We start from the raw sequence: 14,063 nt of genomic DNA, 5'->3' as shown, positions 1-14,063 counted from the left end.
GCTCTGGCGTTTTCGGTCGTGTGACGACCCTGGTGTATATTTGCTCGGTCGTGTGGCGACCTTACTAAATTTGTCTATGGCCGTGAGGCGGCTGATTTTTGGTCGTTTGTGGCGACTTAATTTGGTTTTTTGGTCGTGTGGCGATCCTTATAAATTTGTTTGCCCGTGTGGCGGCCGAGTGTTCAGTCATTTTTGGTCGATTGATTTTAACAGTAGTCTTGATGCGATTTAACAGTAGTCTTGATGCGATTTAACAGTAGTCTTGATGCGATTTAACAGTAGTCTTGATGCGATTTAACAGTAGTCTTGATGCTATGTCGGCTCACGCAACGACCCTAGTCGACGTGTTTACATAAGTGTGTATACTATTCTTTAAAGTTCGGATGATAACCGTCATTTATCAAGAACAAGAGGCCTTTATTTTTTCTTTATTACAAACCTTTGCGTTCGTTTCTCAAAATTTACTTCATTATTACTATTATAATTATTGTACAATTATATATATATATATGCGTATTTGGTGCTTTTTGTGACTGCATTTATGAAATCGTAGTTTGTTAGCTTTAGTACCTCGTCATTTGGAGTTTTCTACCTTGTTCGTAATAATACGGAACGTCGGTTATCCCTTTTGATTTTGTTTCTTCCATTAAAAATAAATTTCATTTAGTGTTGTAGTGCCTTTACTTTTTGCTCCCCCACCTGGCCGTACCAGAAGGGTACTCTAAACAACGCTCTATAACCTGTCTTTGACGGGTTCCTGGTCCGGCCCGGTGGTGGGTGTTTCCCTCCTTTATTTTGATTGTTCTACCTACGCGCCTTTTCTGCTATTATTTTTCCTCAGTCTTTTGGAGAGGTCTTGGCCCGTTCTCGCTCACACCCTAATCAGGAAATCATTTGTGATTGGGAGGGGAACCCCACCACCTGGGCCGGTCCACTTCCATCTGTAGCTACCGTGTCCAATGGTATTGTTGGGCATCACCTACTCAGCTCCGATTCCGCGATCCGGAAAGCTTTGTGTCGGGGAATACCCATAATAATCGTTTAGCTTGGGATAGCATATTGACCGATCCAAGCGCCACACGCATTAGGAATTGGATCACAGAAGGAGTTAATATTAAGGATTTCTTCTCGCATTTTAACGGAAGATTTCAAGGGCGTAGATACGACTCGGACTTTCCCCACCGGGCTTCCTTTCCAAATTCAAAATCCTGCGTCAATTTTCACGACTTTGTCTCCGAAACCACCCAAATCCCTGAATCTCTATCAGGGGGAGTCCGCTCATAGTTTTCGTAGCGGCTGTGCAGTTACTCTCTCACTTCTGGGCGTATCTCCAGAGGACGTAGCGAGGCATGCGGGATGGAAATCAATAACAACAGCAGAATACTACTCCCAATGCGGCAAAGTCATGAACTCCGATCTCGCCGCATCTGCTCTCTCGGCTGCTGTTAGAGACCCATGTATGAGAGATGTGCTCTCTTACTTCATATTCTCTTGATACAAATGAGCTTAAATTTGTGTTAATGACAGATATGTTTGTATAAAGAGCGGTACCTTGTCTTTGACTTTCAAAAGCTAAAGAACATTCAAAAACATTTACAAAATCCAATTTACTGACAAAAAATTGTTATTTTGTATTTTGCATTGCATCTTGCATTATTTTTATTTTGTTTCAGTTGTTCTTGTCATCAAGTTTAACTAGAAAAAATATGTTTGTCGACTGGAAAATTTTGTTTCTAGACGTGAACTTGATTTCCAATCCGCGGAACCTTCAACGTCAAAAAAAAAACAAAAAAACAAAAAAAAAAACTGCTTATGCATACCATTTGCTCAATGAATCAGTTTTTATACTTAACAAAAACATTAAAACCGTCAGAAATTAAACGGAAAGTGGGAGCTAATCTGTTGTTCAAAGACTTTTCATTTGCAGTAGGTAGACAGAAATGGGTTACACTATGGCGGATTAATAGTATAAAAAATTTTTTGTAAGGTCTATATCTATTCGAGTACCTTAAAAAGAAAGAACAAAAATCAAAAAAGAAAATTCAAAAACAGTGTTGGTTAGTTATGAATTTTAGGTCACCCATCCATGTACTAATCTTACTCAAACGTGCTTGACTCAGTGTCTTGGAAGTCCAAGTTTTTTCCACTGGGCCACGATTTCAGGAAATTAACACAACAATAGCCATGAAAACAATGCACCAGATAGACTAGATTATTTTCCACTTCAAATCAACGTGCCAGTGCGTGGCAGAGTGCAAGGGATTAGCTGTAGATATGGTCTGGGGGCCGGCTAGTCTTTCCCCTGATGCTTCGGCTAGAACACAATCTGCGTAATCCGTACACCCAAGGGCAGAGGGACTTAATCGCCGTCATGTCCGAAGTCCATACGATGACCCAGCGGAAGTCTAGGGGTATGGCATGAAGGCACTGCTTTTTTTCTGTATTTTGGAATTAATTATGTAATTAAAGTTGGTGGACGTGGGTTCGATTCCCACCGTATTGAGAGTACGTTTTTCTTCTTCTTTTCCGTTTCCTCTAGCCTTAGATATTTTTTTATATTTAATTTTTGTTATTTTTGTAAGCGACTTTTATTAATTCAAAAAAATGAAGATTCTTATTTTGTCTTTCAAGTAGAAAGAATGCCTACTCCTGTCTGATTTTCCCAATTTTATTGTCGCCTTTAGAAAAGTTTATTTCAATTGAGTCTAAAACAATGGGAGCTCCGCTTTTAGGCATTTAGTTATTTCCCGGGGAGGGGGGGACTCCGGGAAAAAAAGTACCGGGGTAAAAATTCGCGATTTTGGAAATCCGCATTTTCAATTCTGGAATCTCTTAGGCGTCGGAAAAGGAGAGAAGAGCGCATCGATATGGCCTATTTTTCGTAAACCTTTACCGGTGGAAAGCCTGTGATGTACTCAATTCCAGTCATTAAACACTTTTTTAACATTCAGTTATCTTTGCATTTATTTTGATTTAATATTATTTGTTGTGGTATCTCTTACTGGTTAAAAATCATTCAGTCACGGCCTTTTTCAAAGACTTCCGGTATCTTTTAAGGGTCTTTTTGAAAATTTCCGACGAGCATCCCCGGTAGTCCCCCCCCCCCCCCCCCCTCCCTCCCTCCCCCGGGAGTTATTTCAGTCAACTTGTAGCAAATATAATTTTGAAATTAATTATTAGTTGTAAATAGACACAAATGGTACAAAATAGAACATTGTCATTGTCGTATTTATAATAAGGTCTAATTACTTATAGTAAATAAAAAGTCCTTATCTAATTCTATATGGAAAGATTGCATTTACTATTGACCTATTCGTACATTTGGTCATCTTCTTACCATAACCAAAAATCATGAGTTATACAACCGCGTCAGCCCGTCAGAAGTATGGACTCAAGAAAAATAGATTAGATGTGACCCGAAGAAGATTAAAGACGGCGGGGAAAAAAGACCTTACGGTAACTGAGAAGGTTAGTGAAGTAGAAGTCAACTGTAGTACGATAGATAACTTGATAATTAGTTTCCTCTTCGGTATAAACGATATTTCGCGGAGCTTAACATTTAGATATTTCACGAACGTTAGTTTTTTTCTTTGGATAAGTTGCATGCTCTTTCAAGATCAACCTTCAGAAAGAATATATTGGCATTCATTGGGGCGGGGTAGATAATTGCTGGTTTTCAGGAAAGGGAGAGAAATAAAATAGAATAACTCTGTTATGTCTGGAATTCTCGCGGATCTAAAAGTGCTTGGCGTGAAAACGGGAAAGTTACAGAAGTGCAATTAGAAGAGGCTTTGGAGGAAGGCAAAATTAAAAGAAGGTACGAATAAGAATATAGCTATCCGTCTCCATGAGTGCAATTGTACAATGGACGTTCTAAATATGCAATACGAAAGGGGTCACCATTTTCGTAGTCGTGCTTTGCGACATCAAAATGTGACAAAATGCGGCCTCGATGATAGGTATGGATGTAACCGGAAGTCGAATAAAAATAACGTTATTACTTGCAAATTACATGTTTTAAGGAAGCTACAAAAGGTAATCTCAAATATACTCGATAAGCTATACTTAATTCAATCTTCTGTAGCCCTTTTGTTGAAATATGGAATTGCTCGTGCTCTTGAGAGTCCTCCTGAAATCGAACCCTTTTACGAGCTTTTTTTTACCAATAAATATATACGTTCGAAAAATGTCATTTTTTTCATAGTTCGTAGGTGAATGCTCTACGGTCTTCTAAGTTAATATGTGAAATAAAACATTTGAGTCACCTTTCTCGTTTTGGATTTATTTTGAAAACACTTCGCAATATGATCGAAGACTCACACTTTTCCGAGGGAAGACTGGGTCGAGTTTTACAGAGATAGCAATTTTTCGACAAAAAAAAGAAAGAAAAAAAAAGAGAGAGAGAGAGAGAAAATGAAATTTGGCTTTGGATAGAATTTTTACTTAATATAATAAAGGAAAATGGCAAAACTGTGTGTTCCATGATTCTACTTCCTATACACAAAAAATGCGCAGTGTAAAACAGGAGAATTACCTTGAATTGTGGTGGCCACGGACTTTCGAAACTTACATTCTCAAACACTAGAAAGAAAACGCCGAAATATGTTTTCTTGGAAAGCTTCACTACTACTAATTAGAAAAAATATAGTGAAATTATTTGGAAAAAAGAATTACAGAGATTTGTTTGATTTTCACTCAACTGAGGACTGATTAGCCTCGTTCTGTTGTTCTTCTTATTCTAATATTTTTATGATTTTTAAAAAACAGTTTACCTTAAAATTGCTAAATTTATTGAAATTCAGATACTCTAATTTATAATTCAAATTTAGTGTTTAATTAAAAGAGAAATTACAAAAATAAAGTGGCGACCATGATTCGTTTGGCATATTTTGGGAGCCTGTTTGGTATTGAATAAAATACCTTTTATTTCACTCGACAAAAGGACAAGAGGAGTACAATTAAATCCCAAACTCCGAATTGTACTCGAGATCGTGCGATTTCCTATACTAATTTTTTTTTTTTTTTTTTTTTTTTTTTTTTTTTTTGCGTTAAAAATATAACGTGGTTTGTTTATGAAGAAATGTCATAAATCTGATTTGGCCACACAACCTAACATTTAAAAGTCTTAAAAGTCTCTACAATTTCAACATAAAATAAAAATGTAAAAATCCTGTGAGTTGAGTGTTGCCCATAGAACATTAAATGTGGTGGTAGTGTGTGTTAGTGAAAAGTGAAATTAGTGCGAAAAGCGCTAGGACAACTAGACATTTAAATAAAGAGATATATTTTGTTTATTATTATTTTAAACAGACTTAAAACAAACTCCTTAACCAAAGAAGACATGGAATGGACACGAATACAAAAATTGATTCACTCATGCATGATGATGAATATGGTCCTCTAACTATGCATTTACTTTATAAATACACGATGCAGGAAGTTGTACTGGAGTTTTCCAGAACCAAAACATTTCTTCGACAATGCGTAGTAAGAAATAAGGACTCTGGACACAAGAACCCTAAGACAACATGCCAAAATCAATATATGGGCGCTAGTTAACAATATTTCATGGGTAATCGGTGACCGTACGTCACTCTGACCTTGATAAGAATCGAAGTTTTCATTACAGTTAACTTTGGATATAGTATGTGACGTCTATCACATCCTTTCAGCTCGAGCCCGTTGAGCTGCGCCACTGCTGTACTTGTGGTGGTAATTAGCGATGGTCGCTATAATTGGATAACAAGCTTATAAAATATTTATGAGTTTTTGAAGTAGCTTTATACAAAGTAGCTTTGAAATATATACCGAAACAAGCCGAGTAGGGTAGGGATGGCACGGGCCGGATTTTGGGTGGGCTAGTGGTGGGCTAGCGGTGGGCTAGTGGTGGGCAAATATAACCATAAAATGACGAGCAGGTATTGTTTCGGGTTACCATGACGACCAATTGACGTCATGAGACTATTGTTGACCGGTATGAACAAGTCTTTGTTTCGGACATGGTGGGCCAGTGATGGGCACAGCATCCATTGTTTATTAAATCGTTACCATAAAATGACGAACAGGACGAGTCACATTAATTATTCACCAACCATTAGCATAAAATGACGAGCAGGTATTGTTTCGGGTTACCATGACGACCAATTGACGTCATAAGACGAGTAGGACGAGTATCACAGAAAAAGACCCCTTCCACTTTGGAGTTAAAAATTCAAAATCCCAGCGCTCTATAAATTGGATTGCTAAACAAAAGACTTGCCCAAACTTGTCTAACAATACTCTCCCCGTCATTTTATGGTAACGATTTAATAAACCATAGTCTGCTCGTCATTTAATGGTAATGGTTTAATAAACAATAGTCTGCTCGTCATTTTATGGTAACGATTTAATAAACAATGGATGTGCTCGTCCTACTCGTCTCATGACGTCAATTGGTCGTCATGGTAACCCGAAACAATACCTGCTCGTCATTTTATGCTAATGGTTGGTGAATAATTAATGTGACTCGTCCTGTTCGTCATTTTATGATAACGATTTAATAAACAATGGATGCTGTGCCCATCACTGGCCCACCATGTCCGAAACAAAGACTTGTTCATACCGGTCAACAATAGTCTCATGACGTCAATTGGTCGTCATGGTAACCCGAAACAATACCTGCTCGTCATTTTATAGTAATATTTGATGAATAATTAATGTGCCCACCACTAGCCCACCACTAGCCCACCCAAAATCCGGCCCGTGCCATCCCTACCCTACTACTGAAACACACTCTATTAATGCAAAATAATTTTTGGTTTAGCCATTATAACTTAGCACATGTAAAAAAATATTTATTTCCCTTTTACTATTTGGGGCTCTCGTTTTTTTAGCAATGACCTAATCATGACATCAAGAGACTGTGACGTCCAAATGTCGTCTTTTTAAAATAACGTTGTCTTTTATTATTGTTGTAAAATTTAAAAAATCAAGAGACCATATCTTGAAAAATGTATTATAAAAGAATTCACTAGAGTGATTTTACTTGGCCCGTGAAACAAACTGTTGTAAAAAAAGTTTATTTTAAAAAAAAAATGACAGGTACCTGTCAAAAATCTTTCATAGCTAGTGAAGCGTATTATTAATATGGGAAAGGAATGCATTTTTAGCAGGTTTAAATTTCCATCCTCTAAAACACGTGTTTCACAACATTCACTCTTAGAATATTCGAAGTCGATTTGATAAGATCATTTATATCACAAATACAACGGCACTGGAATGATCCTTTGGTGGTATGTAAATGACCAATTATAATATGTTGTATTGGAGAGGCAAAATTCAGTCCTACAATGGCATATATATCAGTCAAATTTCAAAGAACCGCAGCATATATCTGTTGTATAATATGTGTGCTTCTGATCTATCATCTTTATCATGTCGGTAATGACGCTATACGTTCTAAGAAGGAGACCCTGGAGTTAATAGATATGGAAAACAGTCGACGGCTTAAAGTGAAGCGAGAGATAAAAGGACAAGGAATAAGAAAGATAGACACTTCACGTGATGACCAAGGGAATGTTTCAGGTTTCAAATTAAGAGAAGAGGTTCTTCGGCGTGAAACAGAGACTTTGAAATCGCAATTACTTGCTTATAAAAAACTAAACAAACGCTTGCAAGAGAAGATACAGACCATGGAGTACGATAAAAATATTTTAAAACAGAAAATATTGGAATTAAAAAATCGAAATGTCTATCTTTTTACCGAAGCGGAAAAGGTTAGAAATAAAAGCCTGAAAGATCAATGGAGAATTCCCGAAAAACGGCCAGTCGATGGCACAGAAGAAGATAATCAAGAAGTTTCTAAAAAATCTCCTTTGGAGATTCCTGAGGATATACCATTTCAAAGCTTTGCTAAAACCCACGTTTTCGAGGCACCAACCGACCCTAAGCCGAAAGAATATATTTTCCGAGGACAAAGGAAAGAAACCAGAAAAATAAAACCTATGAAAAAACATATAATAGATGTTCAGGATGTGGTTTTACGTGAACTCAATGTAAACAAGTCTTTGCAAATGACAAAGGAACATCTCTTTGAAGGAGTATATAGATTTGACATCAGTACCGGTTTAGAATACGAATTATATTTTAAGCATCCAAAGTTGTTGGATTCAATCATTCCAGTACGTTTAAGTCGGAGGTTAGGCCCACCTAACATCGAGATCTTATCAGGTGTAAATAGACAAACGAAAGAATTGATTAATCTGATTCTTCCACTGTCGGGGAGACTGGAACGATTTCAAAATTTCATCGATTTATTTATTAACGTCTGTGTAAAAAAGGGCGAAAACGTTTTTCTGACTTTAGTTCTTTACGGAGAAAAAGACTTTAAAACAGTGAAAAAGATTCTTCAGAATTTAGAGAATGATTACGATTTTCGTAAGTATCAGCTCATAATGAGAGACAAAGAGTTCTCGCGGGGTCGTGCTCTTCATGATGGCGTCGTTTACTGGAAAGGAAGGAATCCCAACGTGTTGATATTTTTCTGTGACGTTGATATTACATTTAGGCCCGAGTTCCTTCGCCGTTGCAGAACGTTCACGGAGCCTGGTAAACAAGTCTATTATCCAGTGGTTTTTAGTCTGTATAACCCGAAGAATGTGTATGAAGATGGAATAATTCCTGAACCAGAGGATCAGCTAAAAATAGGTTGGTGTATAATATAGTTGCTGACAATCTCGTACCCAGAGCCTGCATTTCGTCTGGCCTGCGGCTAAGAACAAGGGCTCTGGCATAATCCATTTTTTGGCGCATGCGCAATTTTTCGGAAGTGAAATATAATTAAAGAAAATCATGCTATCAAACGGAGTTCCGTGTTTACTTCCGATCAAAAAAAAAAAAAAAAAAATAGAAATGGTTAACTCATTTTTTTCATTTTTGGCAAGTCTTTGAACGCATGCGCTCTTATACCGGAAGTCCAAGAAATTCTGGTGATTATGCCAGAGCCCTCGTTCTTAGCCGCAGGCCAGAAGAAACGCAGGCTCTGTCTACCTATGCTAAATTTTATTCTATTTTATCTTCTTTTTCTCTTTTTCCTTTTTTTTTTTTTTTTTTTTTTTGTCAGTAAAAAAAACAGGTGACGAGAGCATTAACCCTTGCGAAAAAATACGCAGTTATTATTTAAAAAATTTATACACATGAATACAATTTAAATGAAAAATATTAAAGAAGAAGATAATAAAAGAAGTGTGTGGCCATCTATAGCCGGTCTTACTCAATGAATCCCGAGAACTCGAACTTGCAAGGGAAATACGAAAAAGGATCGAGTTATCGCGAGATAGGAGCAAATGACCGGAAATGCATCCAGTTTCTATTTAAAAAGTTGCATTTTAATCAGGTTTATCATAAAGAAAAAACGGAGTAATATTTAGTCAATAAAAGAAACATAAGGAAGGTTTTCACTTCACTTCACTTCACTTCACTTCACTTCACTTCACTTCACTTCACTTCACTTCACTTCACTTCACTTCACTTCACTTCACTTCACTTCACTTCACTTCACTTCACTTCACTTCACTTCACTTCACTTCACTTCACTTCACTTTTAACTTTTTTTAATGTTTTGATTACAGATCGTCAGTATGGTTTTTGGCGCAGATACGGCTTTGGTATGACCTGCCAATACAGGGCTGATTATTTGAATGTTGGAGGATTTGACTTGAGTATCGAGGGATGGGGATCTGAAGATCAGCTCCTGCACTCACGATACATAGCACACCGAGGAATAAGGTTAGTACTCAGCCCCCTACTTTTGGCCCGAGCACCTCCCGCACAGGGAACCCGGGTTTTGAATTCAGCATTTGATACTAACAGGAGAGAGCGGGGCTGAAGTCAAAACCCGGGACAGGTTTTCCATCTTAATTCAAACCCTACATCAAACAATAAAAATAGGGCGTGTTTGGTTTTTAAACCAGTTAAAACGCAAGTGCTCGGGTTGCATTGGAATTCAAGACCTCGGGCCCTGCCTGCGGCCCTCGAACTTGAAGTTTAATGCATGTTCATCAATCACTTTTATATAATCTACAAAGAACTATCATCTTATGAGAATAACTTTTTCTGATCACTTCAGGTGGCGCATTTTTTGCAAAGCTCGCGCGTTGGTATTCAGTAAATGCTGATTATCTCGAAATAAAGATACCCCATTTTTCTTGACACATTTTGAATCAGCATTAAATTTCACTTTAAGATTCCATTACTAGCTTCTTTTAAAAAAGTCGTTTTTAAGTAGCCAGTCACCAAATTATATACCTCAACTTGTGGCAAGTCTACGAGGTACATTTTTCCAAACCTCGGCTCCCGATATTGATAGCTTTGTCATTTTTTTAGGGTAATCCGTGCTCCAGATCGGGATCTTTTTCATTACTATCATGAGAAGCACTGCGACCCAAACCTCACGAGCCACCAGTATAAATCATGTTTAGGTTCCAAGGCAAATACAGAAGGGACTGCAGCTCAGGTTGCTATGCAACTGTTAAAACTACGCGAAAAATGCGAAGGATTCGACGAAAAGAATGATTAGGGGACGTGTCTGATGGGATGACCCGCTATACTTCGTTGGGCATTTTTGAACAGCTAGGTTAGTTAGGAAAGTGTATATACTTATTTCAATAAAGTTAGTCACCAAAAGCCTAGAGAGCTGTGATCGCTGAGAATCATGGGAAATATTTCATATTCAACAAGTAAAGGTTTCGACACAAACTGCAGCAGTTGAGGATGCTCAGGGGAGGTGAACTCGTAACTGCCAGAAGAACTCAATTCCATCAACAGTTATGAAGTGGTTGAAACATGTAAAATGTATCTACTTATAATCCTTGCCGGTCTCAGCTTTGTAGCTTTGCAGGTGACTAACTTTATTGAAAATAAGTGTATACGTAATTCCTTGAAATTTAGGTAATGCCTAAAAGCAAAGCTCGCGTTGTTTTAGCCACGGGTAGCCTACTTTAGATAACTTTAGATAGAGCTGGAAAAAAGGTGAAATGAATAGAATAGCAAAAACGACATTATTATTATTTTTTGATTGGAGATCAAGATAATGTCCCGATAATAAAAACCAGTTAAAAAAACAATCAAATTTCACTACTTTTTTTTTGCGCGAGTCTTTGTTTTCGACTTTAATGAATCTCAAGTAATTTTGTCACGTGTACACGACTCACCAGGGGCTAGTTTTGTTCTTGAAAAATATCTCGACAAAGTTTGCCATGGCCGACATTTTTTGCAATTTTCTGGCTAATATATATTCATTTAAAAAACGAAAAAGATAACTGCATGTAAACGAACACAATAACAGGTTTAGCGAATTTTGCATTTGATGATCTTTCATTCAAATACAATCAAATTAAATTTTAGAGATTTCAAATTTTCTTCCAGGACAAAACAGCTCTAAAAAAACTTGAAAATTGGTTAAGAAATGGTCAGCAAAATATGAGCTTACGGTAGTTGTCTACTATAGAAAAATAAATCAACTGCGCACGGCCCTACGCAACGCAGTTGACGTCATTATTTGAGCCCACGATGTGCGCGCGCATTAAAATTTCTCATATAAACAAATCACTCATTAATTCACCTTGTCTATCCTCTTACTGAATATAGATGACGTCTTTAAATGCTCAAACACAAGTGGACTCGCACGAGCGCAGCAAGGGGGCACATCTATCAAATCCTCACCCCTTGCACGCCCACCCCCTTAAGACTCATTAACTGAATTTCTTTTATTCCTTTAAATCATAGAATTTTTATTTAACTATCATTTGAGAAGCCGTTAAAACCTAAGCTTAGAAGTACAGCGTCCATTTTAGTAGTTTGCATCAGTTCAATTGCCCTGATGCCAAAGGTTTTTTGGTCATTTATTGCGATTTTTCTAATCAAACGGACACCCTGTGGTGTGTACACGGATGTACGGACAAACGGAAAAGATTTAATAAAGCCATGCTGGTAGACGACAATTTTATTCCGCGTCGTTCTTTTTCTTTAAACCTTTTTAACCTGGTGCGTAATATTTTTCAATTTCAATCTTCATGTCATTTCCAATAGGCCGTTTGCATGTTGGCGTCATTTTACTACCACTACCAAGATGTTTCGCGAATTTTCTTTTTCATTCGAGTTTGTATTCCCTCATGAGAATAGTAAGACAATGGATGCTAATTAACTGAACAAAAGAAAATAATGTTCCAGGTATTATGGTAGTGGTAGTAAATGACGCTATAATGCAAGTGTCCTTTACCATCATTTATTTGTTTAAACGGTTGCGCATGACTAGGACAAATGAATATGAATACAACTAAAACAAAGCATCTAATTCTTAAGGCAATGGCACGTGGTCTGAAATGGGGAAACATTATGCCCAAGCTAAAAGGGTCCATCTAATTTTAACTTAAAGTAGTTGGGATATTTTATTTTATTTATTTCTCTCGTTTTTAATTAGGATACGAGATCTTACAAAAGGGTTAATAATAATAAATAATAATAATAATAATAATAATAACAATAATAATAATAACAATAATAATAATAACGATAATAATACCTTTATTTTATATAGCGTCAATTCTACAAGATTCAACAACGCTTTACAATGGAAAAAGAAAAGAAATTTTAAGCTTAAATTACAAAATAGTATTAATTACATTAATAAATGAAAATAAATAAATGATATATAAATGTTCATAGAATAAACTGGTAATGATGATTAGCTAAGATGGTTATTGTACGATTGCCGGAAGAGCCAAGATTTAAGATCTTTCTTAAAAACCTGACAGAGAATCACAGGCTCTCATGTTCATCCAAGTTTAGATGAAGACATAGAGCTTCATCAAGGCCATAGTCAACCCTAATGATCTTTGACTAACGTGCCTGTCTTTGCCTTGGCACGCAATATCCAACGTGTGGGAGCTTCTATTGAATCTGGTTGCGCATGCCCATGACGTCAAATCTCTATCCAAGTATAAAAATCCATGTTCGTGACGTGTATGGTGGTTCCAGTTGAACCAAAATCTTATAAATTGTTCATGAGTGTTTTAAGCAGTTCAAAAAACTCGTAGATCGTGTTTTATCAGGTATAAAAGCACTCGGCTACGCCTCGTGCTTTTATACCTGATAAAACACTCCTACTCGTTTTTTAAACACTACTTAAATTTTGTGCGAAAATCAACAGGTAGCAGTTAACCTCATGGTCTTTCTTTTCAAACTTCTATGTAGTATTTACTTTGTTAGACTCGAAATTGAAATAAAGTATCATTGGTATTATTATAGCATCCAAAACACCAATTCTAGTTTGATCAAGTTATTCTTTATTATATCTTATTTTTAGTTCTAGTTCTCCCTTGCACACTTTATTTTGTTCCAGTTAATTAGTATTAGGGTACGTAGTGGGAGTCAAATGACGCCATCATACAAACGTCCTATATCAAAGGCAGCACCTTATCCCGAGTTATTTTAAGACCCTGGGTGTTGGTCCTGCCAAGGCTCGAACCACGACCGACGCTCTTACCAGCTGAGCTAATCGGGTGGCGGTCGTAGTACATCATTGGACTTGCATACAAGGGGCTAGATTTTGTTTCATGGAGTCATTCTGCTGAAGTATTCTAACAGTTACATCATTTATTATCTTTACGTAACCCAGAGAAAGGATTCCTTTAAGACAAGTCTTTACCAGCTTAGAAAGGAGTGAAGGATAACTGGATTCAGTTGCTCCGTCTTTTTCTAAGTCACGTGACCCCGAACACTTTCTCCAAGTCAGTTACGTCACGTGATTTCATAAAACACGTGGCTAGCAGAATCGTTGCCTACCAACATGGCTGACGCATGCGAACCGTGGATGAGGTAAGCTTATTATCGAGAAAATATTGTTACAGGTGTATTACTTATTAGCTTATTTACTAGATGGTGACTCGAGTGCAATACAAATAAAATCACTCTTTATTTATTCGTACATTCGCAAACCAAACATTCCTTGTAAAAGCGACAAATAAGATTTAATTCCATGAAAACAATCTAGTAAATAAGCTCACCTTCATGAATTAACGATATTT

General features: G+C 36.9%; 1 protein-coding gene across 1 annotated transcript; it reads left to right on the top strand.

The window, feature by feature from the left end:
- The first annotated feature begins 7,208 nt into the window (after nt 1–7,208).
- On the top strand, nt 7,209–11,983 carry LOC116299872 (chondroitin sulfate N-acetylgalactosaminyltransferase 1). Its single transcript, XM_031708590.1, has 3 exons — nt 7,209–8,685; nt 9,609–9,765; nt 10,363–11,983. Exons 1-3 carry the CDS (start codon nt 7,329–7,331, stop codon nt 10,553–10,555), a joined length of 1,707 nt encoding a protein of 568 aa, XP_031564450.1. The 5' UTR covers nt 7,209–7,328; the 3' UTR covers nt 10,556–11,983.
- Nucleotides 11,984–14,063: the final 2,080 nt, after the last annotated feature.

This window comes from Actinia tenebrosa, unplaced genomic scaffold, assembly GCF_029948245.1.
Source record: "Actinia tenebrosa isolate PJP-AT-01 unplaced genomic scaffold, QUT_ActTen_1.0 PGA_scaffold11__36_contigs__length_13525064, whole genome shotgun sequence".
In the NCBI taxonomy this organism is placed as follows: domain Eukaryota; kingdom Metazoa; phylum Cnidaria; class Anthozoa; order Actiniaria; family Actiniidae; genus Actinia; species Actinia tenebrosa.
This window is presented reverse-complemented; position numbering and strand designations above follow the sequence as displayed.